This window comes from Diorhabda carinulata, chromosome 7 (assembly GCF_026250575.1).
Source record: "Diorhabda carinulata isolate Delta chromosome 7, icDioCari1.1, whole genome shotgun sequence".
NCBI classification, from domain to species: Eukaryota; Metazoa; Arthropoda; class Insecta; order Coleoptera; family Chrysomelidae; genus Diorhabda; species Diorhabda carinulata.
Window position 1 is genome coordinate 5,786,370 of NC_079466.1, and position 25,290 is coordinate 5,811,659.

Below are 25,290 nucleotides of genomic sequence, written 5' to 3' on the forward strand. Positions count from 1 at the left end.
ATATCAACTTCAAGTGTATTTAAAAGTCAAAATAATATTTCGAATCACCAAACTCACTTAGATTTTTATTAGTTCATTAATTAGTAGCAAATCTTTTATGAATAAATAAATAAGTGAAATAAGCGAAAATAGTGTGAGAAGTATCTAGGTAACTTTTTCAAAATGATACATTGTAATAATAAATTTACTTTTCCCTTCTATCTACGTATAGTTACGACTATGTGTTTATTCTTAAATTTGTCTTGCGCATGTCTGAAACAGGCAGTGAAACAAAAATGGTTCTTGTAGCTCTATAACATTACAGCGCCTCAAAGGGACGCAGAAGGCAAGGCGGTTGTCAATTGTCAGTTCTTAAGTTGTCGTAATCTCGGTTGGAGGGAATAACAGAGACATTTTTCCAAACATTTAAAACGGCGTGTGTATTTTGTGAGTGGTTTGGCCCCCTAGGGGTCATTTGTGGATATGGCAGACTATTATATTAACACAAACCAAATGTAAGTAAAAAAACTACCATTGTGTATAAATAAATCTATATTTTGATTCTTGTGTTGTTTACGTGATTATATTAAGATATATTTAATATAGCTACAATTGGCCTATTAAATTTTTGATTGAATATTTGTCTTAATCTGTTAAAGGTTTAAGTAAGTCCTAATAATAGTTATATCATCAATAAATAGTATAATTGATAGGGAAAGTAGGGGGTTTGTAGATATTTTCATTACTTGTGAAAATGGCGCCTAAATTTTTATTAAAAAGTAAATATATTCACTTGAGTGCTGAAATCGCATTATTCACTGACTTGTTTATTAATTTCGTAGTTTCGTACCTGAAAAAAGATCAGGTATTTCAATACTTAACACGAATTATTTGATGTTAATCTTACAATAACATATTAGGGATATAAACAAAACTATTAACTGTGTGATAAGTATTTTCATACTTTACTAAATATTTTATACTTATCTATACTAAAATTGTCCTATAATTTTCTAATGTTGAAGGTAAGCTAGTTATTTCAAAAATATCTGTAAACAATGAAGTTTTTCATGCTTCTATATTTTTTAGTAGGATTTGTAAATAGCTAGAACACAGATCGATACAACATTACATTTGAATAAATACTATTTCCCGTATGCCCTATATCTTTATTCTATTTGTAATTTATTAAGTTTTTTCACCAATGATAGAAAAAAACATTAAATTTTATTAATTGTTTCCAGTTCTTTAATATTACTTAACATTATTATTTGATCTCTCTATACAATGGAATATTCGAAATAGGTTGTGGTTATATTAGTTTCGTGACAAATAAGAAAACTTGTGATACCTACTATAAATGTTTGGCTTCCGTAGTAAAAGAATACAATTGCATTTGTTACTCAAACACAGATTTAATACTAAAATCAAATTAATATACCTACCTAGAATAATAACTTTATATAATAGTTATTTAGGTATTACGGCAGTAAAGTCACACTTTTTGCCACTAACCAGACGAGTGACTTTAGAGACGTGTTATATATTATATATTTTTTTTCCAAATCTCTTAAATTCGAAAATACTTGCGAAAATATTTGGAATTGAGGCGAGCAGAATAGATTATGAGTACTGCGTTTAGTTACACAGCTGAATAATTATCTTTTTAAAATCTACTTATTTATTTTCATTTATTTAAATTAATGGTAACAGAACTGTTTGCATTATTCGTAATGTTACGCTTGGTTTATGCAGCCAAAATTAAAACTAAATAAAAATTAACATTAAACCAATCTTTCTTGGTGGTAAATTTTTGGTTTATGCAGTCAATTTAGGATAATTATGAATTACTGGTAAACCAATCGAAATTCCCTGTATGGCTTCTTTTCGTCATACAAATGTGTAAAGCTCCTGACACTATCTACTAGTTTCCATGTCGTAAACAGAACAATACCACCAATACAGACTGACCTGACGTATTCTGTACTCATAACCTCACAAAATTAAGGAATTAGACTAAAAGTTTAAAGTTAGCGAACTCTTTAATTTTAATTTAAATTTTCTGTTAATTTTCTGCATGAATTACAAGTACCATTTCAGTGTCTTTCAACTAGGAATTAAATTTGTTAGTTTATGGTTTAATTTTGACTGCATAAACCTCTCTGAAAGGTTAAGTTGACTGTAATCGACCGCTGTCGAACATAGGGTGGATGAAAATTCAGTTAATTCAGTGCCTAGGCACTAAAAAGCGATTTTACTACCGATTTCTATCAACCAATAAGCATTAATGTTTCACTTTACTGCCTATTTCGAAAAAACTTATTTATTTGGGGTAAAAGCTGGCTTCAAGGAAACCACATTGGAACGAAATATATAATAGTTGCAGAACTGAAGAAACTGCAGTAAATTGAAAGCATTGAATTAGAATTAAATAAAATTAATGCACAGATATGATAAAAAAAAGAAACTTGTTATGAAGCTATAGTTAAGTTCTATTTATAGAATTTGGATATGAGAATAGGAAAACCAAATTAAATATAAGTATAGAATAAGTAAGGAAAGACAGGCATCGGTAGGAAGAAGAAACCCTGGCTCCGTAACATAAGAGAATGGACAAATTTCAGCCTCGGAGAATTGTTTCATGTTGCGAGGTACAGAGACGCATTTAAAGACATGGTCAATGAGAAAACTGCACGAGAAGAAGAAGATAGAATAAGTATAAAATAAATGAGAATATTCAACTGCAGGAAATAATTGTCACAAATAGATGAAGATATCCACAAATGGTTTTTAAATTGACTTGGTTTTAAATTCCAGTACAAGTAAAAATGTCGTCGTACTTTTGGTGCAAGAGCATTTTTTACCGTTAGCAATCATTAAATATTAACAAAAATCTTAATTTGCAAAACGAAGTTTCTATGAAAAATAGAACAAGAAGAATATCAATAATTTCATTTATTTAATAATTTTGTTCTCGTTATTTCTTGCCAATTTTTTTAAATGAAAAATGACTTCAAATGACATGAATTGACGTTTATAGTCCTTTGATGTTGCTCGATGTCTATTGACGTCGATAGGTTTTGGTTGATTGAACAATTGTTGCTATCCAATCAAAAATTAGGTTGGCATTCATCTTATGTTGAAATTGTCAGAACTGCGGCAATTGTGTATATCAAGTTAGCGTGGCAAGTATTTATACTTATCTTCATTGTTTTAATTATTCGAATCCTGGCCTCTACTAAAAAATAAAGTTGGATATTTACCATAACTACTTTGGTTTTATGTACAACAATAATGTCCAAAATTTCTTTGGTTTCGGCACGCTATACAGAAAAGATGCAAAAAACCCGATCTCGTTACATGCTCCTCGTGAGGAGATATCGCTTCTACACACAGACGGACGAACAAAACGCGAGTAATAGTACATTTTTTTTGTAAAAAATGCGGTAAAATTGAGTTTTTTGCTTAACCGTGCATGGGATATCTATAAAATTGGTTGCTTTTAAAGTTACATACTTACATCAATTTCTAAATTATTTTATAAACTAGGAAGATAGTTTTCAATATGGAATAAGGTCAAAAAATTTTAAAATCCACAAAATTTAGATTGAACAATTCAATTCCTAATAACCTGAATTCGTTTGAAAACGTAATATATAAGCCCACACTAATAGCGGTGTGTTTTTTAATTTTTTTTCTTACTCTATCAATTTACTCTTACTATGAAATTTGCCTGTAGAATGTTAAGGTTGTAAACAAGTCTTGACATAGTCACGTGGCCGAATTAGCTTCATAAAAAATTGAAGTACTCTTTAAAACGAAAAAGCTTTATACTCCGCAACAGCTTCTAATTCTCTACAATGCTCAATGCGTCCATCTTTGAAGCATTACACGTACGTTGGATCTCGGCTCTCAAGTCTACCTTGACTCAATACAGAGGATCGTGATTCTATTTATAGGCGTTCAAGAGTTAACCAGAAATTTGAGCAGCTTAGAGTATAGAAGAAAAGTCGCTGGCCTAACGAACGTCAATTAATCGGGACGTGCAAGCTTGGGTAATAAGCAAATCTTTTCCGAACGCTACAACGTAGAGAAGTTCAAGATCAATATTCACAGGTATATCTCCACACGGCAGGCGCCACTCGAACTACTCGAGTGTAATGGTGTTTATCCTCTTGTGCTTAATTTTTACATAAAAAAATTACTGCCCAGCTAAGACCAGCAATTGAATACATTCAATTCTTCTGTTAACAAAATGCTATAACTTTCGAAGCCAATAAAGATCATAACTTTACTTCTTACACGACGAAATGTTTTGAAAACATCTCACCTATAAAGATTAATTTTAAGATCCGATTTCCTGTAGTAGTAGCAAGGTACAATGAGTTTCTACCATTTTATCAAATAACAGTGTATTGTTGGTAAATATTTTTATCTTTAACAAACAAGGAAGAAACATTCAAAATCAAAGGATTATATATATATAATTTTTTTGTTCCTTTTTAACTTCATGGAAGGGATCGGCAATCTTATCTCGAATATTATAAAAACGGGTGCGCCTATCTTTAAAGAAACATAGATAGTAACTTTTCTAACCTAAAAATAATTTAAATGAAAATAATGAAATTTGCGGTTATTATACTCACTGTTCTTGAAAATAAAATATATTGTGAACTATTTTCACTTATAATTTCTCATTAAATTATCCATTTATTTATATACCAAAATTAATATTATACAAGATGAAACTCATGATGTTTTAAATTAGCAACAATGTCTCAGTATGACCTTGATTTGATGTCATTATGATGTGATTGATTACATTATAATAATTACATATAAAACAAGAATTAGTATAAGAAAAAATATAAATAATATTAATGAATTATTAAAGTTATACTTGAAAAAAAAAATTAAAATACGCCGTCTAAAACAGAATATTAATAACAAAAAAATATGAATAATAAAAAATCATAAAAAACACATTATTCTCCCCTAAACAATACATTTTTTCAATTAATATTTCTCGAAATATTTTTTTATTATTTTTGAAGTGTTTATTGGTCGTTTGAAATAATCTTATTTCAAAATAATTTATTAAAATAAAATTTTATGACGGAATACTTTTAAAAATGTAGTCTTTAAGGCAGTCTATGGTTTGACGTAATATTTGTAAATAAAATAAAAATCTGAAAAATGCCTCCCCTTTTTTACAAACTTCCCTTACAAATTCACATGTACACTGTAACCTGTCATGTTTCGAAGCCTGGTTTCTTCTTCTGATAACATTTGTTGCAATATTGATCATTTTCTCATAAAGAATCAACTAACCAGGATCCCATTTCGAATTTTTAGGTTATATTCGTCAAGTCACTAGTTCTACTTGGTTTGTTTACTTTTTTTTTCTAAAAGTTTTCGATAGAAACGCCTGCTATACGTTTATTTTTCACCTTTTGATATAAATATGCATTGTGAAATAATAGAATGACATGGTTTAATTATTTTTATGTCAGAAGTGCTGCCTTCGAACTGACCGCGAAAATCGGTACCGTGTGAGAGCAGTGGTTGTAATGTTTTACTTCTGTTTAATTTATAAACAGTGCAGTGCTATATTATGACAGTGATGAAATATTTTAGACGGTTAAATTCGCGAAGCATGAGCCCGACTGGTATTTTAAAAAAAAAAAGAAGTAATCATCCGAATAATTGTCAAGAAAAAACGTGAAGTAGTTGTCAGTTTCATCAAGATCTATCACTTCTAGTGAGATCATCGAAACAAAAATCATTCAAGGAATTTTTGATGGTTAAATTTTGAATCTTTAGGTCAAGTTAGTCAAGTTATATAAACCTAGAAGACCTTTCTGTCGAAATTTTCAAAAACTATATGCACCTAATATTTAATTTGCGCACCTATAAACCCCCTTATTTACAATATTTTCTTTTACTTGGGCCAACCAATTCTATGGAGGTCTTTTAAACTTGTACTGAAATTATTATATAAACAATTCAATCATTCAAAATACGTAACATCTGAAATTAGAGCACCATGAAATTTTGCCGTGCCAAATTTTTAGTTTTTTTCTTAATTTACCAAATGTAACCATTACGAATTCGTCTAGGTTGGGCAAACCATAGTGCTAGGTGGGACTTGGTCTCACCTGCTTCTTGCTACGGGCATTTTTTTATTTTCAATTAATTCATACTTGACAAAATCTTTAGATATGTACAAAAGCATCATTACCAATGCATTTGGAACTTCTGGAACCATTGGAGATAATTATACAACACCCTGTTTACTCTACCAATACATAACACTCTCAATTACACTGTCTGATGCGCGTTTCGATAACCAAGTTATCGTCTTCAGGCACTGAAGACGAACAGTTTGTTGTTGGTGTAGTTCTAGTGTAAACAGAATCCAAATAAAGTTTGTTTCAAAAGAAGAAAATATAATTTTGATTATCTTTTTCTCGAGAACATGCGGGAAAAGTATGTTTTTACTGTATCATTAGTCATTGTGAGTCTCATAAACTATCATTTTAAATATTTATTAACTTTGTAGTAGATTATCAAAAATATGTAATTTCTATTATTTTCGAATACTCATTTTTTTATAGTAAATAGAATAGACACTCGTTACCACCCTTTTGGTATGTGTACGGTTTCTGTTATGTTAGAAAAAGAAAGGTAGAGTACTTAAACATGTGTGATGTTAGTGTGAGGGGTCATGCGGGTAATGGCAGGTGTGGATCCGCTCTTCTAGCAGATGGTCCTCGCCGTAGTTTTGATCGATAACACATATAACCAACTCGCTCTAACACTATTACCTTTTTCCTCGCTAAAGGTGAAATGAAATGACATAACTCGGCGTTAGGTTATAGGAATATTATCGAAGTCGAGTCGACACTTCCTTATTATTACATTATTTCACCATGAATGGAAGAGGTTGGCTTTCTTAGAAATATTTTCGAATTTTGAGGTGAATTTTAATTTAATATAAAAATATAGTAGACTTAGACAACTAATTTTTTCTCAATTTTATATATTAAAAAAATTGATGATTTCCATTCCGAGTCCGTTCAGGCGTTCTACCCAACCGATTTGCTCAATTTTTTTTTTCAATGAAAGGTATTGATGCACAGATCAACCATCAACCATCGGATTTCATCTAATTTTCACCATTCTCAAGTAATACTCAAATGCGATTTCCCCCTGTACATTACTTATGGGAGCTTTTCGCATACACACGTTCTATACTCAATATCTCAGGTTCTATTTAAGATAGAGACTTCGTTTTGGTTTAAGAACACTCGCTGAAACATCCTCTTTCTTTTGAGTTTTTGAACACTTAAATCGGTTGAGTTGGAGAGGAGCTAGGCGCGGACATTCAATGTGGAGTTATGGATTTTTGTAGGTTTTTGGCAATTTTTCTACATGCAAAGATCTATATCTCAGGTTCTAATATAGCTACAGAGTTCGTTTAGGTTTAAGAACACTCACTGAAACACCTTCATTCTTTTGATTTTTTGAACCTTAAATCGGTTGAGTTGGAGAGGAGCTAGGCGCGGACATTCAATGTGGAGTTATGGATTTTTGTAGGTTTTTGGCAATTTTTCTACATTCAAAGATCTATATCTCAGGTTCTAATATAGCTACAGAGTTCGTTTTGGTTTAAGAACACTCGCTGAAACATCCTCTTTCTTTTGAGTTTTTGAACACTTAAATCGGTTGAGTTGGAGAGGAGCTAGGCGCGGACATTCAATGTGGAGTTATGGATTTTTGTAGGTTTTTGGCAATTTTTCTACATGCAAAGATCTATATCTCAGGTTCTAATATAGCTACAGAGTTCGTTTTTGTTTAAGAACACTCGCTGAAACACCTTCATTCTTTTGATTTTTTGAACCTTAAATCGGTTGAGTTGGAGAGGAGCTAGGCGCGGACATTCAATGTGGAGTTATGGATTTTTCTAGGTTTTTGGCAATTTTTCTACATTCAAAGATCTATATCTCAGGTTCTAATATAGCTACAGAGTTCGTTTTGGTTTAAGAACACTCACTGAAACACCTTCATTCTTTTGATTTTTTGAACCTTAAATCGGTTGAGTTGGAGAGGAGCTAGGCGCGGACATTCAATGTGGAGTTATGGATTTTTGTAGGTTTTTGGCAATTTTTCTACATTCAAAGATCTATATCTCAGGTTCTAATATAGCTACAGAGTTCGTTTTTGTTTAAGAACACTCACTGAAACACCTTCATTCTTTTGATTTTTTGAACCTTAAATCGGTTGAGTTGGAGAGGAGCTAGGCGCGGACATTCAATGTGGAGTTATGGATTTTTCTAGGTTTTTGGCAATTTTTCTACATTCAAAGATCTATATCTCAGGTTCTAATATAGCTACAGAGTTCGTTTTTGTTTAAGAACACTCACTGAAACACCTTCATTCTTTTGATTTTTTGAACCTTAAATCGGTTGAGTTGGAGAGGAGCTAGGCGCGGACATTCAATGTGGAGTTATGGATTTTTGTAGGTTTTTGGCAATTTTTCTACATTCAAAGATCTATATCTCAGGTTCTAATATAGCTACAGAGTTCGTTTTGGTTTAAGAACACTCACTGAAACACCTTCATTCTTTTGATTTTTTGAACCTTAAATCGGTTGAGTTGGAGAGGAGCTAGGCGCGGACATTCAATGTGGAGTTATGGATTTTTGTAGGTTTTTGGCAATTTTTCTACATGCAAAGATCTATATCTCAGGTTCTAATATAGCTACAGAGTTCGTTTTGGTTTAAGAACACTCGCTGAAACATCCTCTTTCTTTTGAGTTTTTGAACACTTAAATCGGTTGAGTTGGAGAGGAGCTAGGCGCGGACATTCAATGTGGAGTTATGGATTTTTGTAGGTTTTTGGCAATTTTTCTACATGCAATGATCTATATCTCAGGTTCTAATATAGCTACAGAGTTCGTTTAGGTTTAAGAACACTCGCTGAAACACCTTCATTCTTTTGATTTTTTGAACCTTAAATCGGTTGAGTTGGAGAGGAGCTAGGCGCGGACATTCAATGTGGAGTTATGGATTTTTCTAGGTTTTTGGCAATTTTTCTACATTCAAAGATCTATATCTCAGGTTCTAATATAGCTACAAAGTTCGTTCTTTTCTATTATAATGATTTCTGATATTTATTTAATGGATTCGATGCGAGCGCGGGTTAAAGCTAGTTTTGATTTATTTTATAGAATACTCTTTACGCATTAAAACGTGAAAAGAAAAGAATTTATTATTTTTTTGAAAAATCTTTAAACGCTTGATATAGCGATGGAAATTATCACGTTTAAACACTGATTTTAACTCACAAGTCATACTCATTGTAGAAACAATATTAAAAGTATCCATATTATTTGTTTGGCCACTACTTACTAGATTTGTCGAAGCTCTTTGAATAATTTGTTCTCAATGTAATAATAAGTAGAGAGACGTAAAAAAATGAAATTATCTTGAATTTGGTTCCAATGATTGGATTTTCGTTATTTAAAAGTATAAATAAAAATGTTTACGCATCATAATTTGCTAACCTAAATAGCATCAATACGATTTACGTCTATCTTGTAACACTTATCAAATATAATGGCGATAAGGGAAAAACATAGAAGCAAGATCAACTCGAGGAAGCAAACAGGCAAGACAAATGAACAGGATACTAATCTCCATGAACATATCCTGAAAAAATAAGCTTTATAACAATCAGACAGTGATCAGACCAACAGTACTTTATGCAAGCGAAAGGATACTGAATAAAACGGAGGAAAACAAATTATGTATATGGGGGAAGAAATTACTAAGGAGGAAGACATATGATGAACAATAAATTAGCAAAATTATGAGATCCAGAAGACTAGGATGGCTAGGGCACTTCGTAAAAGAATGGGAAAAAATTATTACCACGCTACGAGTCTAGATGTCCTGTATGTAGCACGATATATATAAATGGCATTAATAGTTAAGAATAATTAATTAAAAAAAGGTAATATGACGTAGAATTTGAGGTACTGAAGATATATAAAGTTTCACTCAATAATAAATAATAGACTTGATTATTTAGTTGAGGACTTTTTTTGAATGACTGTTGTAGGGGGCCTAAGTAAACGCCATTCTTTAGGATTAGCCTTCATCGAGGTTCAAAGGGGGTGGCAAAACGCACCATTATGTTTAAAAATGTAAAAAAAACTATATATAATATATATTATATTATTAACATTTAATCTGAATGTATTTGCTAATTTTCACTATTTAGCTTAGTTTAAGTGCTGTATGATTTTTCGCCCATTTCTTGGCTCTTGGACTGTGAGGTGTAAATGTAAATAATAAACAAAAACTATTGCCATTGCATTCTGAGCAAATTACAGTATAATTTAATCAACTTTTCTTTCCTCAAGGGCAAATAATAAACCTAATGAGTTCGATGAGAGTTTTTGAGAAGCCAAAACATCGAGAAATCTTTATAATATTAATTATTAAATTGAGAGTTTACTACTAGGTTTTTGACCTAACCGAAAGCTATAAAAATCGTTTTATTGCCCCCACGTTCCTCAGTGTAAAACTAGCGATACTTCACTATACACAATCATTTAATACGAAAAACAGTCCTAAAAGTATGGTTGTATGTTTTATCAACATTTTTGTATAAATTCTCTTGATTTCTGTTTTATGTGAATAAATAATTTGTTTCTTTAATAAAAATAATTTTTCATGTCCCAATGTAATAACCCGCTAGGGATAAATAGAACCAACATTGTGATAATCAAACACATAGTCCTTTTTATTGAAATATATATTTATACAGGGTGATTCATTAAGAATATCCAATCTCTGAACTGTAGGTTCTAGACCTCAAAAAATGATGATTCTGCTCAACATGCCTTATGCAAATATTGCTAGTTTCCGAGATACGGGGTGTTCAAATTTTACATTTTAATTTTGCTTTTCGCAATAATTTTTTATGTTTCCACAATTTCTCTTTGAAAATTAACAATTTTACGGTTTTTGGCACGAGGAATCATAATTTGCACTCTAATTTAACATTGTTAATAGAGGGCGCTAGTTACACTTGTTTGTGTTAATTAAATCAAAATAAACTTTTTTGGGCTAAACTTACAACTAAAATAATAAAAAAATATTAGAAAGCGTTAAATTCTACAAAAAAAGTTACTCTTTTTTGATTCGTGTAACTCAATCGGTTTTCGAGTTATTTGCTTCTAAAAAGTTCGATAAATTTTAATTTCTTCATAAAAAAATTTTATTATTCCTTAAATATGTAACTATAACAAATTTGTAAACAAAAATAAAAACTTCAAAGCAAATGCTCAAAATGCCCACCATTTACTTCAATACACTTTATGATCCGCTTTCGTAAATTTGATTTTATTGATTTTGATGAATCACCCTATATATATATATATATACAGAGTGATTCATTAAGAATGTCCAATCTCTGAACTGAATCTCTGAATCAATTTATATGGTAATGGTTACTGTTGGGGACTTGTAGAAGTTCAAATGAAGAGTTACATCAAGAAGAATTAATCTCAAAAATTCAAGAGTAGAAATATAAAAGTGAATTGTGAATTGCTTATCTGGTAAAGTATATGAGCGATGGAAGACTTGACTAATCCTACAAGTAATTAGTCGCGTTTAGTACAATTGAATTGTTTCGATATAGAGCCACAACTATCCTCAGAAATAAGTTGATTAGATTTGTTGCCGAGACATATGATAGTATATTGTGAAACTAGCGAGGAAAATTCAAGGGAGTAGAAGCAAACACATGTAAAAAGTACATGTTGCACAATATACTTTTTTTGCAAAAGTACCAGTTTATAAAATACTAATAAAGTAACTTAATATCTATTTTTATTATTAGTAAAACTAAAATAACACCAATGTATCCTATCTCTCAACAATTAAATATTTTGTTTGAAATTATAGTTGAAGATGAAGTTTTACAATTTTATATGGTCAAACCCAGAAAGTCATTTCTCTTCAGTAAATTCTCTGTTATATTAATTGTAGAAGCTGAAGGTGTATACATAAACGGTGTATTTTTTGTCTATATTTCAGTATAGATAGAATTCGGCTGGTTTTCCAATAGAGTTGGCGATTTTTTGAGCAACTTTAATTTTATTTAATATCCCCGACGCATCCTTCAGCCACGGTACTGGATTGCCGTCCTCCATGGCGCTTTAATGTTAATATATCCTCTCCTACATTTACTAAAATTGTTGATGAAGAATATCTGGAAAATCAATTGGTCGAATATGGTTCAAACATTAATCGGAATTTTGCTATGTAAAAATAACAAATATGAAATTTTTCACAGTTTTTCTAGATAGTCTCCGTCACACTCTACACACTTTTGCCATCTTTCCGGAAATTTTCGGATACCTTTTTCGTAAAAATCTCTCGGCTCGTCATTTAGCCATATGCACACGCATTGCTTTCCACTCGCAGTCCGCCAAGTGCTTCTTTGAATGGACTAAACAAATAACAATCGCATGTTGACATATCGGAAATATAAGGAGAGTGTTCCAGTGTTACCAAAACCATATCGTTTAACGTTTCATTGGTCAGCCGAGATGTACGTGGTCTGGCGTTGTTTTGCAGCAATATCGCACTGCGGATTGGAATATCGCTTGTTTTGATCTGTTGACAGGTTTGGAGCGCGTTTACAGTTCGTTATTTAATGAGAAAATCAACTCCTCTCATGTCCCAAAACATGGTACATAACACCTTCCCCGCGGACAGCGTAACTTTCGATTTAACTGGTGCGTTTTGGTTTTCTTCCTTGTGTACGCAAGTCTCGTCTGTGGTGAATATTCGGCGCAATAAATTTTTTTCTTCCTTCTCCACACCACTGCAGAAAACGAGTGTGAACTTCCCAGCGTGTGACTTTCTTTTAAACATTTAGAAGTCTTGGGACTCGCTTGACTGAAATGTTTCGGGAACCGAACCGTTCATGAGTTTTTTGCTCAATACTACCTACGTTGGGCGCCGCCACTTTTCCCGTTTTCGGAAAGCCGAACACCATTCATGCACTTGAATCTTGGGGGGACACTCATTCCCGAATTGATCGAGTAATTTTCAATAAATTTCCGCGGATGTTGCATTATCTTTTACCAAAAAACGAATAATGATGCGTTACGCAATAGACACTGATAAATCCTTCGCGTTCTTGGATGTAAATACACTAAAAAGCGAAGTGACGTGGTCCAGTCTATTCTTTAAGCTTCATAACAGACCAGTCTAACATCCAGTGCAGCCATTTTTACGAAACTAAATGTCCGCCCGTTTACACAAAATTTGGGTTTATATTTGAACAACACTCGTATATTATATAATTCTACTGTTATAGTGAACGTTCTTGGCTTTTTTGTTTTCGTGTTATCTAATTTCACCAGCAAAGTCTGAATTATATGGCTTTTTAACTTCCTTTTTCTCGACCACATGCCCTGCTACACCAATAGCCAAGCTGCAAATGAAAATATCAGATTGTAGAATTAAAATTTTACTTGAAAAATTCCGTTTTGCATCCAGAAGTCCTGATTGTAAAATGAGCACGCGATCTACTGTACCAGTCATCCTTAATTAAATTTAATTTTTTGAAAATACTAATATTTATCTAGCAAAATTTAGAATAGAAGTTTCATCACCTACTAAAAAGTCCACTAGATACAAAAATATAACCCAATTCAAGGTAAAAAAGTGAAATAAATTAAAGTCTTTTTAAATAAACATACTTTAGTAAATCTGCTGTCAATATATTTTATATTTTAGGGATGTTATATAGGACTTCCTTTTCAAAACTGAAAGTATTTGTTGGTACATGAATTTTTCAATGCTATTTTTTTGTATTGATACTATTTCGTTGCATATTGTGGTCAAAGTGTAGACGTATTTAAAGTTTTCGACAACTCTTCAAAATATATCAAAAATACACTTTCAGAAGTTGTTTTTTTCTATCTTTTCTCAAATCCATAAATTTTTCGTATGTCAATTCATAATTTTTTCTTGATATTTCTGGTATCAAATTTGTAGTTACTTTTGCAACTTTGGCTTTGTTTTATCGTCACTAATGTCAGAATCTATATTATTTATTATAAATAGGTATTTATGACTTGTTAAAATAATTGAATGAAAACTCTCTTAAGAATTTGAAAACTCCTATAATCTGCAGATTATAGACAAAACTTTCGTGGCAGCTTTGTCGCCTTAGAGCACAAATGACCGTTTCGGAGTTCTTTTAGAAAACTCGAAGTAAAGTTTTAATACTTCCATAACTCTAGTAATAAAGCTCAATGTCTTTTGATATTCAATAATTTTATGGTCTGTAACCTTTGTAAAAATATTACATTAAAACTTCTCATTCTGAAAGTTGTTGTCGATTTATATTTATTAAATGAATCTAGCACATTAGTGCTCTAAAGTATCGATGTATTTTAAGAAGTCAGTACTCTTCTTCGATGTCTGTTGATTTTCCTCATAAATAAATGTATGTGGTATGGCCAAAGTGTCGTGAGAAATGATATTTCTCACAGTAGGAGCAATATATGGTTTTAAAATTAAGCAAGCTAAGATAAATACTTTTCACGGCAATTGTTGGCTAACGTTCATCGTTCACAATCGGCCCGATTTCGGTTCACTAAAATAATGTCCAATAGAAAATATATGTGCCTTCATATTTGATAATATTTTTTCGAACCGAAGGATGAGCCCTTAAAGTTATTAAAACGCATAAAAATTCTCAGAAATTTCATTACTACGGTGTATAATTTGGAATTTTGAAATATTTCAACCATCTCTATAGCCGATTAGAAATATATAAAATGTACCGTTGCTCCAAATAAATCTAACGTATCTAACAAAAGTTTTCGGGAAAAATTTGTCAATTTAATGTTTTTTAATTAATTCTAAATAAGCTAGTTACCATAGATAACACAGATTTTATATTGTTTCAACTTTCATATGTTGAAAGTAGTTGTTGGATGGTTCTCAAAAACTGACATCGTGAATATATTTAGGGAAGAAAATATTGCAGTTTCGACCATTTATAAAACAATCAGGGAATGTGAATGAGGAATACCGTGTTTAAACGAAAAAAGGGCGGCCTAAAGCTTTGAAATTAAAGGGAATGATGGATTTTACACGGATGACAAAAAATTTTCCCAATGACGTTAAATATAAATACAAAAGGTAATTTGAAGATAAAGTTTTGGCTTAGTGTGCTTTACCCGAAGCAGGCATTTACGTCCTTATGTCGGGTATGTTAGGGGTGAGGCGTTGGATGTACATATTCATCCAAAATTTGTTGATTTTATTAATAGACACCATTCCAATGTCGAAATGACATTTGAGCCGGATCTAGGCACTGTCACTGTATACTACACTCTGTAAATATCTTCAGTTTTACATAATCTAATGTTGTTCTTACGAAAATTATTTACAGAAACAAATAAATTATTAATTTTATCCAATGAGATGTTAAAATTGCCTTTCTTCTTCTATTTAACAGCGACCTAGTTTATTGTAAAAAGTTGATATGGAATTACACAATAACAGCTTTGTTGGATATTATCATTATCAGTACTTCTCAGCTAATACCGATTAATAAGTTGGGTCAGTTCGTACTGTGGTTCAGTACTAGATCTCTAGAGCTCTAAGATCGATGTTCAATGTATGTGTTGTCAGCTCGCTCTAATTGACGATTAGAGGTACCATTAGAACATAATAGATTCGTCTCTTACATTTTCTTTTGTTAAATTTTCATTTTCAGAAGTTACTTGGGTACCCAATGAAATTGTGAATTGAATTTGCTGTTAAAGAATTAACAAGCAGTAAATGTCTTTTTTGTCGTATTACTATAAGCCCAAACTTTGCGTTCTTTCACATGTAAATGTTCTGTTTTATATATTTTATTAAAAATAAGAATATAACATCTATAGTGTCTTGATGAGGTATACATCCAGCCTCTAATACCTCTCACTAGGTCTATTGGTCAATTATTGGTGAATAGTAGTGGATTTGGGTGAATTTCTTTTGTTTTATTAGGTTTGGTGATCCTTCTTGAAAAACTTCTTGTACAATTGAACATCTAATATCTGACGGAATATATTCGATTCAGATCTCTGGATGATATTTATGTTAGTTTTTGGAGCGCAATCCCACAACCAATCCACACAATAAAAAATTAGGGAATGAATAGATGACGTGAAAATAATGCTTTGGCATAAACAGTTTCCATACGACCCCTCGTTTCTGAGTTATGTGCCTTTAAAGTTACGAAATCAGAACTTGTATATAAGTAAATTTTCTGAATTATACATTCGAATATTATGAATTTCCGAAAATACTGGAATAAAGTAAGTGTTACTCAATTTATTATTGGAACAGAATCATTTATTTTCTAATTATCTATTTATTTATTTTGAATAAAAATTCATTTTAAAATCATAATAAATTGTTTATATAATTTATTCTAGTTGTTACACCAGCTTCCAATATTTCATTGAACTGTACTGTAGTCTGCCTCATGTAAACCATATACCAAACATGGGATGATATTATTCATGTTCATTTATTTTTTCAAAATGCAAATTTTAAACTAATAGTGACAAAACACTCCCAAGGTATTCTGTTGTGGTTTACATCTACATTAAAAAAGAATAATCCCATAAAGTAATATTGCGATGCAGTTTTCCGAGTAGATGTAGAAGAATTTTCTTCAAAACTTTAGAGACGTCTAAGGATTTCACATCATTACTTACAGTCTTTGATTATTCAGTTTTCCATTTCCTCACTCCAAAATTTTAAATTCTCTTTTTGGGTATAATATAATGGAGACATTTAAAAATTTAAACTTTCAGGGACGTTTCAAATATCAATAAAAACATTTTATATTGATTTAAAATTTTTACGAAACACTATTATAAAGTACAAATGAATTTTAATATGTTTGATTTTCTTAGCCTTGATTCTTTAATTTATGTATACAATTTGTCCCGAATTGAAGGCTACTCTAACAATTTCTCGTCTGTTTGGCGGCCTAATGAAAAAAATGTCCCCCGAAGCAGCTGAATGTCAGTCTACGTCAACAATATCCCATAAATTTGCAATTGTTTATTGTTTGTTGGATTCAGATCCGTACCATCTCTCCCGAAGATTGTATATAGGTACATTTATATTTCCGAAACCTTGATTCTATTGTAAACAATTTCTCCCAAGTCTTTTTTCTTTCTTTTTCATATTGTATATTGCGATCGTCTGGCGTAGACAAAAGCCAAGAGGGTCGTTGCTCGTTCTTATAGTAGCAGTAGCAGCTGTCTACTAATGGCACGCGCTTTTTGCCTTTCTTACCTTCCCTATCTCCCCATATTTTTGAAATAAATCCATTGATGCCTTATATTTATTCGACCTCAGTACATCTTACGACGACGCGACGGTCTGTATCGTCGATACGGGGTGTTACCCTCGACTTAATACTTGATTGCCCTGCGTCGAACATATGGTTCGCCGGGTGCTGATTATCTGGGCCATTTTGATAAGACATAGATATACAAATTATTGTTTGCTTCTTATAACAGTTTGTTTCTTGTTCAATATTTTCATATAGAAAACCACTTGAATTTGCTCCTCAATATATTACAATTTAATATTTTATTTGTTTATTCATGTCATACATAAAAATCCGTATTATCTGTTCATGGTACCAGCAATAACTGTTCCAATTAAGAATTTCCCAAAATATTGAAGTACCTGTATTGATTATAAGGATAACATACTTTTCATTGACGTAGCCAAAAGATCCTGCCCCCTCTTTATATTTTTCATAATGCAGCATTATTTAAGTATGTAGAAGAACATGATTCACTCACCTATTAAAATTCTTTTTTCTTACATTGTCATTATCCAGCATTCAATAAACGTCATTCGTAACACGACTTTCGTTCCTAATGTGATAATTATAGTAATAATTTTAATAAATTAAAGAGTGCCGCGAGATCCTAGAAGGGTTTAAACGTTCACATAATGCCGCTGATGGCACTCGAGAGATAAGTGAAAATTTAAAATTTCGCGAAAGTGTAAAATGAGACTAATGTCATTACATATATTTATCAAGTTATTGAAGTTCGGGATGAAAAATACGAACTATAGTCTATGTAAATGCAAAGAGTAATAAAAACTACTTATCCAAAACTTGGTCCGGCCATTTCAAATATTATTACAGAATAATACGATTTTAGGTTTTTCCTTCTTCTTCTTTTAATGCTTATCCATTAATGGATGTTCGCGACCACATTTTTCATGGCTTCTCTATCTCTAGCGGTATGGATCAATGTCTGAATATCTTGTATACCCGTCCACTGCCTCACGTTCCGTAACCATGACATCCTCTTCCGTCCCAATCCTCTCTTACCTTCAATCTTGCCCTCGACTATCAGCTGAAGGAATTGATATTTATGGCCTCGCATTATATGGCCAAGATATACAATCTTTCGTTTCTTCACGATGTTAAACAGTTCACGGTCTTTATTGATACGCCTGAGAATATCCTCATTCCTCACTTTGGCAGTCCATGGTATCTTCAGGATTCAACGATATACCCACATTTCGAATGCCTCTAATTTGTTGATGTTTTTCACCTTAAGGGTCCAACCCTCCATCCCGTAAAGAAGTACTGACCAAACGTAGCTAGGTTTTTCCATATAGTAAGAAAGTTGTAATCTTAACAGTTTAGTTTAGTTCCAACTTGCAAGGTGTTAATGAAATAACATTAATATTTATTTGTTTTAAATCATTTACACGCAAACATTCATATAACAGTGTTGATGACACTTAACAGTAATTAAAGAGAAAAGGTGGCGAGTTTCAAACAGCTCGTGAAGCTCTCAAAAAACAAAAATTTCAAATAGAAAACCATTTTTTAAAGGAGGACTTTGAAGAAAAGTACATGCGTGCTTCTCTAGAAAAGGAAAAGATTTCCGATAGTAGACAAAGTTCTTGTCACGGTTCGAGATGATGAGGATTAATCTGAACTAAGTCGAAGTGTACAATGGAAACTTTTAAAAGAAACAGGCCTTCGGTGAAAAAATCTGCCTACTAAAAGACGCGATACGCCTATGGATTATGGATATGAATGCTTCATCATTTTATTACCCGCTCACTCATAAAAATACACCATAAGAACGTCCCACGATCTCTGTGAAGCCTACAACTGCATAAATACAATTTTGCAGTAAAAATTGCCTTGAAAGTTCATAGAACCGACTCTGGCTCATATTTTTCACGTTCTTGTCAGTATGCAAATCTAGAAATTTGTTGTACACGTCAAGTTAGTTAAATTGTTACTGAAAACACTGTTTACACTACTACTAGTCCAACTTCACAATTACACTGTCTGGCGCGTTTTAACCTCCCACGAAAACTAATTTCACCGGGGAAACTTTCTTGGCTATGTACTCGACTTCTTGCATTGTGAATAATACGCAGTCTTTTCAACTCTACTAGAGTCGCCCCATAGAGGGATATCATAAGTTAGATGAAAGTTTTTATGATTGTGATTCCCAACAATTTCACAGATTACCTTCTGATACCTCGTTTTGTAGATCTAAATGGTATTTTCTTTAGTTTTTCCTACCACAGTTTTCCATCTTAAGGAACAGAATATCTGAGGCTTCAGCTATATCATACATAATGGCATACGTGTTTTTACCCTTATCAAGACCCTCACGTATGCCTTCAATAACGTTGAAGATTGCCTAAATGGTTGATTTATGTTTCTGAAACTCAAATTGACATTCAAATATCAAGTTATTCAATCTAAATAGGAGCTAAGATTATTTTTTATCAGTATTTCAAATATTTTCGAGATTACAGGTACCTTAGCTATGTGCAATTTTTCTTCTCAATAATTTTTATGCGCTTTCTGTTTTTTTTTTCAACTATATTCGATTCTTTACGGTAAAATGGTTTGTTTTTAGAGTCTAGCATGAACTTGATGAACAAATGATTTGAACAAATATACGACTGGATCGTTTAATTCCTAGCATGACTAATTTATACACCTGCTCGTTCATAATGTGCAATCGTTCTTATTTTATCGAAAAATAGCTATAGGAAAGACATAACAATGTTTACATTACATTTGAAATAAAAAGGATAAATAGAACAGACGTAAAGGTGATAATAAAATAAATAGGTATAGAAAAAAGGGTGAATTAAGTTGTAAGCCGAACGAAAAGAGAAAAGTCAGAGCATGAACGATAAAACAATCTCCGTTATCCAGTCACCAGAGATCCTCTTCTAGTTCCAGCTCTTCCTCTTTTTCATCTTTCCGCTGGATTTCAATGAAGAATTCGTTTTGGCAGTCTCTTATTCTTTATTCGTCGGACATGACCATGCCGCTTTTCTCTTTCAGCTGTCATACTTCGCTACCATAGGAAACAATACTTTTTATAATCATAGTGTTGTATATTCAGTGCTTATTAGTTTTTGATACGTTGCTATCACATAAATCGCTGTTTAGTAGTGATATTGCTCGTTTACCCTGAATCTTTCTGTCCTCATTAGTTTTATCAAACATTTCGTCACTTGTATCTTTGTATCTGGGGAATCCAGAGCAATTACACTGGATATATCGAAGGCTTTTGACCTGGTTTATCGTCGTTACTCATCGACTGGCTTAGTAGCTTTCTCAAAGAGCGATCCATCCAGGTTTTCAGTCAACACTGTTGTTCCCCAGGGATTAATCTTGTCATCTACTCTCTTTCTCCTGTACATCAATGATCTACCACCATCATCAATACCAATCTGCAAACATTCTGGAGTTGGGTGGAATCAATATGATTGAGTTTATGCAACATAGACCTAAGCTGCAGTTTTTACAAAGAAGGTTGGTACTGCAGTTCAGGATTTGGTTCTGTCTGGACATAAAATATTACCATAATTCAGGTGTTCAGGTTGAGAGCAATATGTCCTGGCATAGTCACGTGGTCTAATTCGCTAAGTCACAAGCTTCACAAAAACTTGGAGTTCTCTTTAAGACCAAAAAGCTATATAACCCGCAACAGCTTCTAATCTTCTATAAGGCACAGATTCGTCCATATTTGGAGTATTGCTCGCACATTTGGAGCTCGGCTCCCATGCATACCCTGAGAATGCTCGACTCAATACAAAAGACAGTTTAGAGCATAGAAGAAAACTGACTGTTTTACCAATACTATTTTTCTCACGAACATCGATGGCACGCGGCCAGAATGTCAAGTTAACTCATTTCTTTGAAGAATTTCAAGCCTGTGGAATCAGCTATCAAGGCACGTCTTTCCCGAACACTACAACATATTGAAATTCAAGATAAATATCCATAGGCATCTCCACTTGGCAGGCACCACAAGAACTACCCTCTTGTGCTTGATTTTTACATAAAAAATTCGCATATTCCTATTTTTCGCAGCATTTTACAGTTTGGCTGTTTTCAAATGGCCTATTTTCTGGGTACCCCTAGAACACATATTTTTTGTCCCTTCAATAATGAACATCGCTCCTTCGTACTAGTTGTATAACAACTCCAATTATTTTTGGAGTAACTACAGAGGAAAGGACGAAATTTATCCTATAATGTTGTACTTTCTTTCTTAAATTCTGCATACCAATTAAACGCGAAGGAGACGACATGCTAAAACCTTTTCCCAGAAAATGATTACATTCCTCTCTTGTAAGACGGTTTTTCTAAAACCGTAATATATCATGGTGGGAAAAGTCACGTTTATGCACAAGATTATTTTAGAACGCGATGTTACCGTTTGTCTAAAAATTCCTTGCAAGACGATTGTATACCACCAGCTTTCATTTCCAATAAAAAAAAAAGATTTTTACTTCGTTACATGGTTCAGCCAGTATTATTTGATGTCTAAAAGACTTTTTGAAATCAGTATCATATAACAGAAATCAAGAAGGGCCTATCTGGCAAGGAAATACGCCTGAATGCTTGTACACAATTTGTTGTACACCCTCCTTAATTAATTTTCAAGGGTTCTATTACCATTTTCGTAGAGACTCAATTTCATTTTATATCGAGCGGATGTGAAATTATCTTCGTGACAATCAGACAATACATAACTCAGTTCTGTTCGTCTTTACTGTAATTTTTCAGATTGTGGTTTCCAAAATGGAGAATCAAATTGTTGAAACTTCCTTTAGTTTTCTTACTGCTACTGTACTTCCTCCTGTCTTCATTCAAATACGAGGGTTGTCTGAAAAGTTTCATACCTCAACCTGAGCTATTTTGGACGTTTAATTAGTGTTTGATTATCAAATAAGTGGATCGAAAATGGAAAACATTGAGTGAAGAGCTATCATTGAAAGGCAATAGGCCTACAAAAATGAAAGGGGAGTTGAGCGATGTGTATTGCACCATTATTTACGACCGAAAAATGTTGGGTAACTGAAATCACGACGAGCGTTCGGGACAGCCAAAAAAACGCGACAACCAGGATATCATCGAAAGAACTCCATCAAATGGTACTCAATAGACATGGTAACAAGATTGGAGAGATAGAGGAGGCTATTGGCGTTTTGAAAAAACCCATTTAGGTAAGCTATCAGCTCGTTGATTGCCCACTTTGGACCAAAAGCGCATTAGAATGAACATTTCCTAGACCTTATTGACGCCATTCAAGCAAAATGATTTGCATCTTTTCCATCGATTCATATTTGGATCTACCACTTCACTCTTGATAAAAGCATCAAAACAGGGGGTGGCAATGGGTTAGTTTGATCTGACGATTCCATCAGCCGAAAAACTGACGGCATACGTTTTCTTGGATAGTCATGAGATTTTTTTATCGACTATAACAAAAGTGAATAATATTAGGAGAGTATCATTGCTTGATAAGGCAACGTACTTTCACACACTTCGATGATCATCACGAATTGGTTGACCACCAGATTTGGTCTCCAGTGATATTTTTATTTAAACCTTAAAGTTTCACTTGCAGAAGAGAAATTTTCACCACATAAGGACGTTATGGTATAAAAAATATTTGAGTATGAGAAGAAAATGTCTTGTTTCAGTGTTAGGTCAGCCATTTTTTGGACAGCCCTTGTATGTCTGTTTTTTTATGCAATTTTTTGTTGAAAATTATGTCGTTCTCTTCGAATGGTCATTTTTAAATTGAGGTGTTTTTATCACAAAGGACACTTAGACGCAAACGAGTTGAGTCAGTTCGACGCGGAGGTCAGTAAAGTAAACGCAATCGAGATGAAGTACCTACGAAAAATAGAAGGAAAAACGGGTATGGATAGAATAAGAAATGAAAGAAACAACAAAAGCAACAATAAAAGAAAAAATAAATAAGAGAATCTTGAATAGGTTTTTGGACATTTAACAGGATGGAACAGTATAGATTAACAAAACTAATATGGAAAGCAAGATCTAGAGGTAGAAGGAAAAAGGGTAACCAAGAAAAACATAGAACGAACAAATAGTATAAATAGGAAAACAAAAGCAACATACAATAAATCAAATGTTGTTACTGATCGATCATTAGGTATTATTAATATAAATCTTCAACAAAACATGAATCTTCTTCGTCCGGTGGTAAAAATAGCATTCACAATGTAAACAACGACTCTTCTTCTTCTTCTTACGTTAGGAGTAGGTCCTGTATTTTCATCAAGGGTTTGCCAGGAGTAGTTGGGATGCTGAGGACTAGCTTTCATACCACTTTATAGCTCAGTCGTCCAGGAGGTCGAGTTGTGTCTGGTTTCTTTTCCTTTGCAATTTTTGCTAACCGTTCATTTGGCATTCTGTCAACATGGTCTCTCCATTCTCTTCTGCGGCTCCTTGCCCATCTTACTACATCCTGAATATCGCACATATCCCTTATTTCTTCATTTTTCTTCCGATCGAGTAACGTAAGTCCTGTTATTGATCTCAGAGACCGCATTTCTGTTGTTCTTAGGAGCCGTTTAGTGGTTGTGTTCTCCGCTCTAGTTTCTATTGCATATGTCATGACCGGCAAGTTTTATATATTCTAATTTTACATTTTGTGCTCATGTATTTATTCGCCTTCGTTGTTTGTGCTTTTACTTCTTTCTTTAGATTTCTTATAGGAGCTTCTGTAGGTTATCTTCGTCTTCCGAGATGATTACTGCGTCAACCAACGACTGTTGGGACCTATTCTCTTAGCCCTAGAATTTTTCGAAATCAGGATCTAGTGATCACTTGACACCGACAGCCAATATGTATTCATATGCTTATTAGGAAAAAGGATTTTTCAGCAAGCTCGCAATCAATCATTTTCATAGATCGGTCTGGAATGTCATCGGTTGCCTTCCATTTCAACCTATTTTAAAATTTCTGTAATGAAGAAAATGATAAAAGAAACAATATTGTAAAAACTCGTACTTTTTTTTTAGTTCAACATTTTCAGGAGCGAGATGGTAACTTCGAAGCAACAGATTCTAATTTGTCCGTACAAAACGTGTTTTCAAGTAAGGAAAATTTTTGAGAAGATACGTAGTACTGTCCTACGCCATTTAAGGATTTCTCAATTCCCTTCAACTCTCAGTTTCTCTAACAAGTATTTTGTTAGTCCGAATTTATTTATTAAAATAAAAATTATTCACTGCTCGTTATATAATCCCTTTGTTAATGCAATTTCAAAATTCAGATTCTATGAATAGTATAGACATGATAACTAGTCCAGGCGAGATAACCCAAAAATCATCATTTTGCGTAGTTTTCCACGATCAGTATGAAACTTTGTATTTAGGTGGTGGATAGCGTGTACAATGACATATCTTTATCCGTGGTCTGAGAAATTTTTTTGTCATTGTCAAAAGCACCGATATATGTCGAATTTTAAGGAAATTTCTCATTTTTTGCTTATAACTTCATTGCTAGTGGCTTTACCAAAAAAAAGTTAAATTCTTTTTTTTTTTGTCATTAAAATTAAAATTAACAAATGTCAGCGGAGCGCTCGGTTTTCCTTGATCGCGCGCGGTGGGGATAGCGGATTCAAGCGCGAAAAAAAGTGGTTTCGAGCGTTCAAATTCGACCGCGCATCTTTAGCCGTACTTTTCTCGGGAACTAATTGCTATAAAGGGATGATTTTTTTTTAATTTGATACCTCGCCTCGAGAGGAATCGATTGGCATAGCTAAAAAATACTCAATACACAACCACATTCAACGCACAGACCAAGTTATTTGTTATTGCTGTTAATTTGTTTATAAGGCCATAACTCATGAACCATTAAACGTACAAT

The 25,290-nt window shown here is 32.8% G+C and overlaps 1 protein-coding gene across 11 annotated transcripts in view; it reads left to right on the plus strand.

Annotated features, from left to right (window-relative positions):
* Positions 1-252: 252 nt before the first annotated feature.
* The window catches only part of LOC130896465 (myb-related protein A), a 106,463-nt gene continuing 81,425 nt past the window's right edge, over positions 253-25,290 (plus strand). For all 11 annotated transcript variants that reach the window (XM_057804604.1, XM_057804606.1, XM_057804608.1 and 8 more), the window contains exon 1: positions 253-494. In XM_057804604.1, the coding sequence (XP_057660587.1) occupies positions 463-494 (32 nt within the window). In that variant the 5' untranslated portion in view covers positions 253-462. The remainder of the gene's footprint in view (positions 495-25,290) is intronic.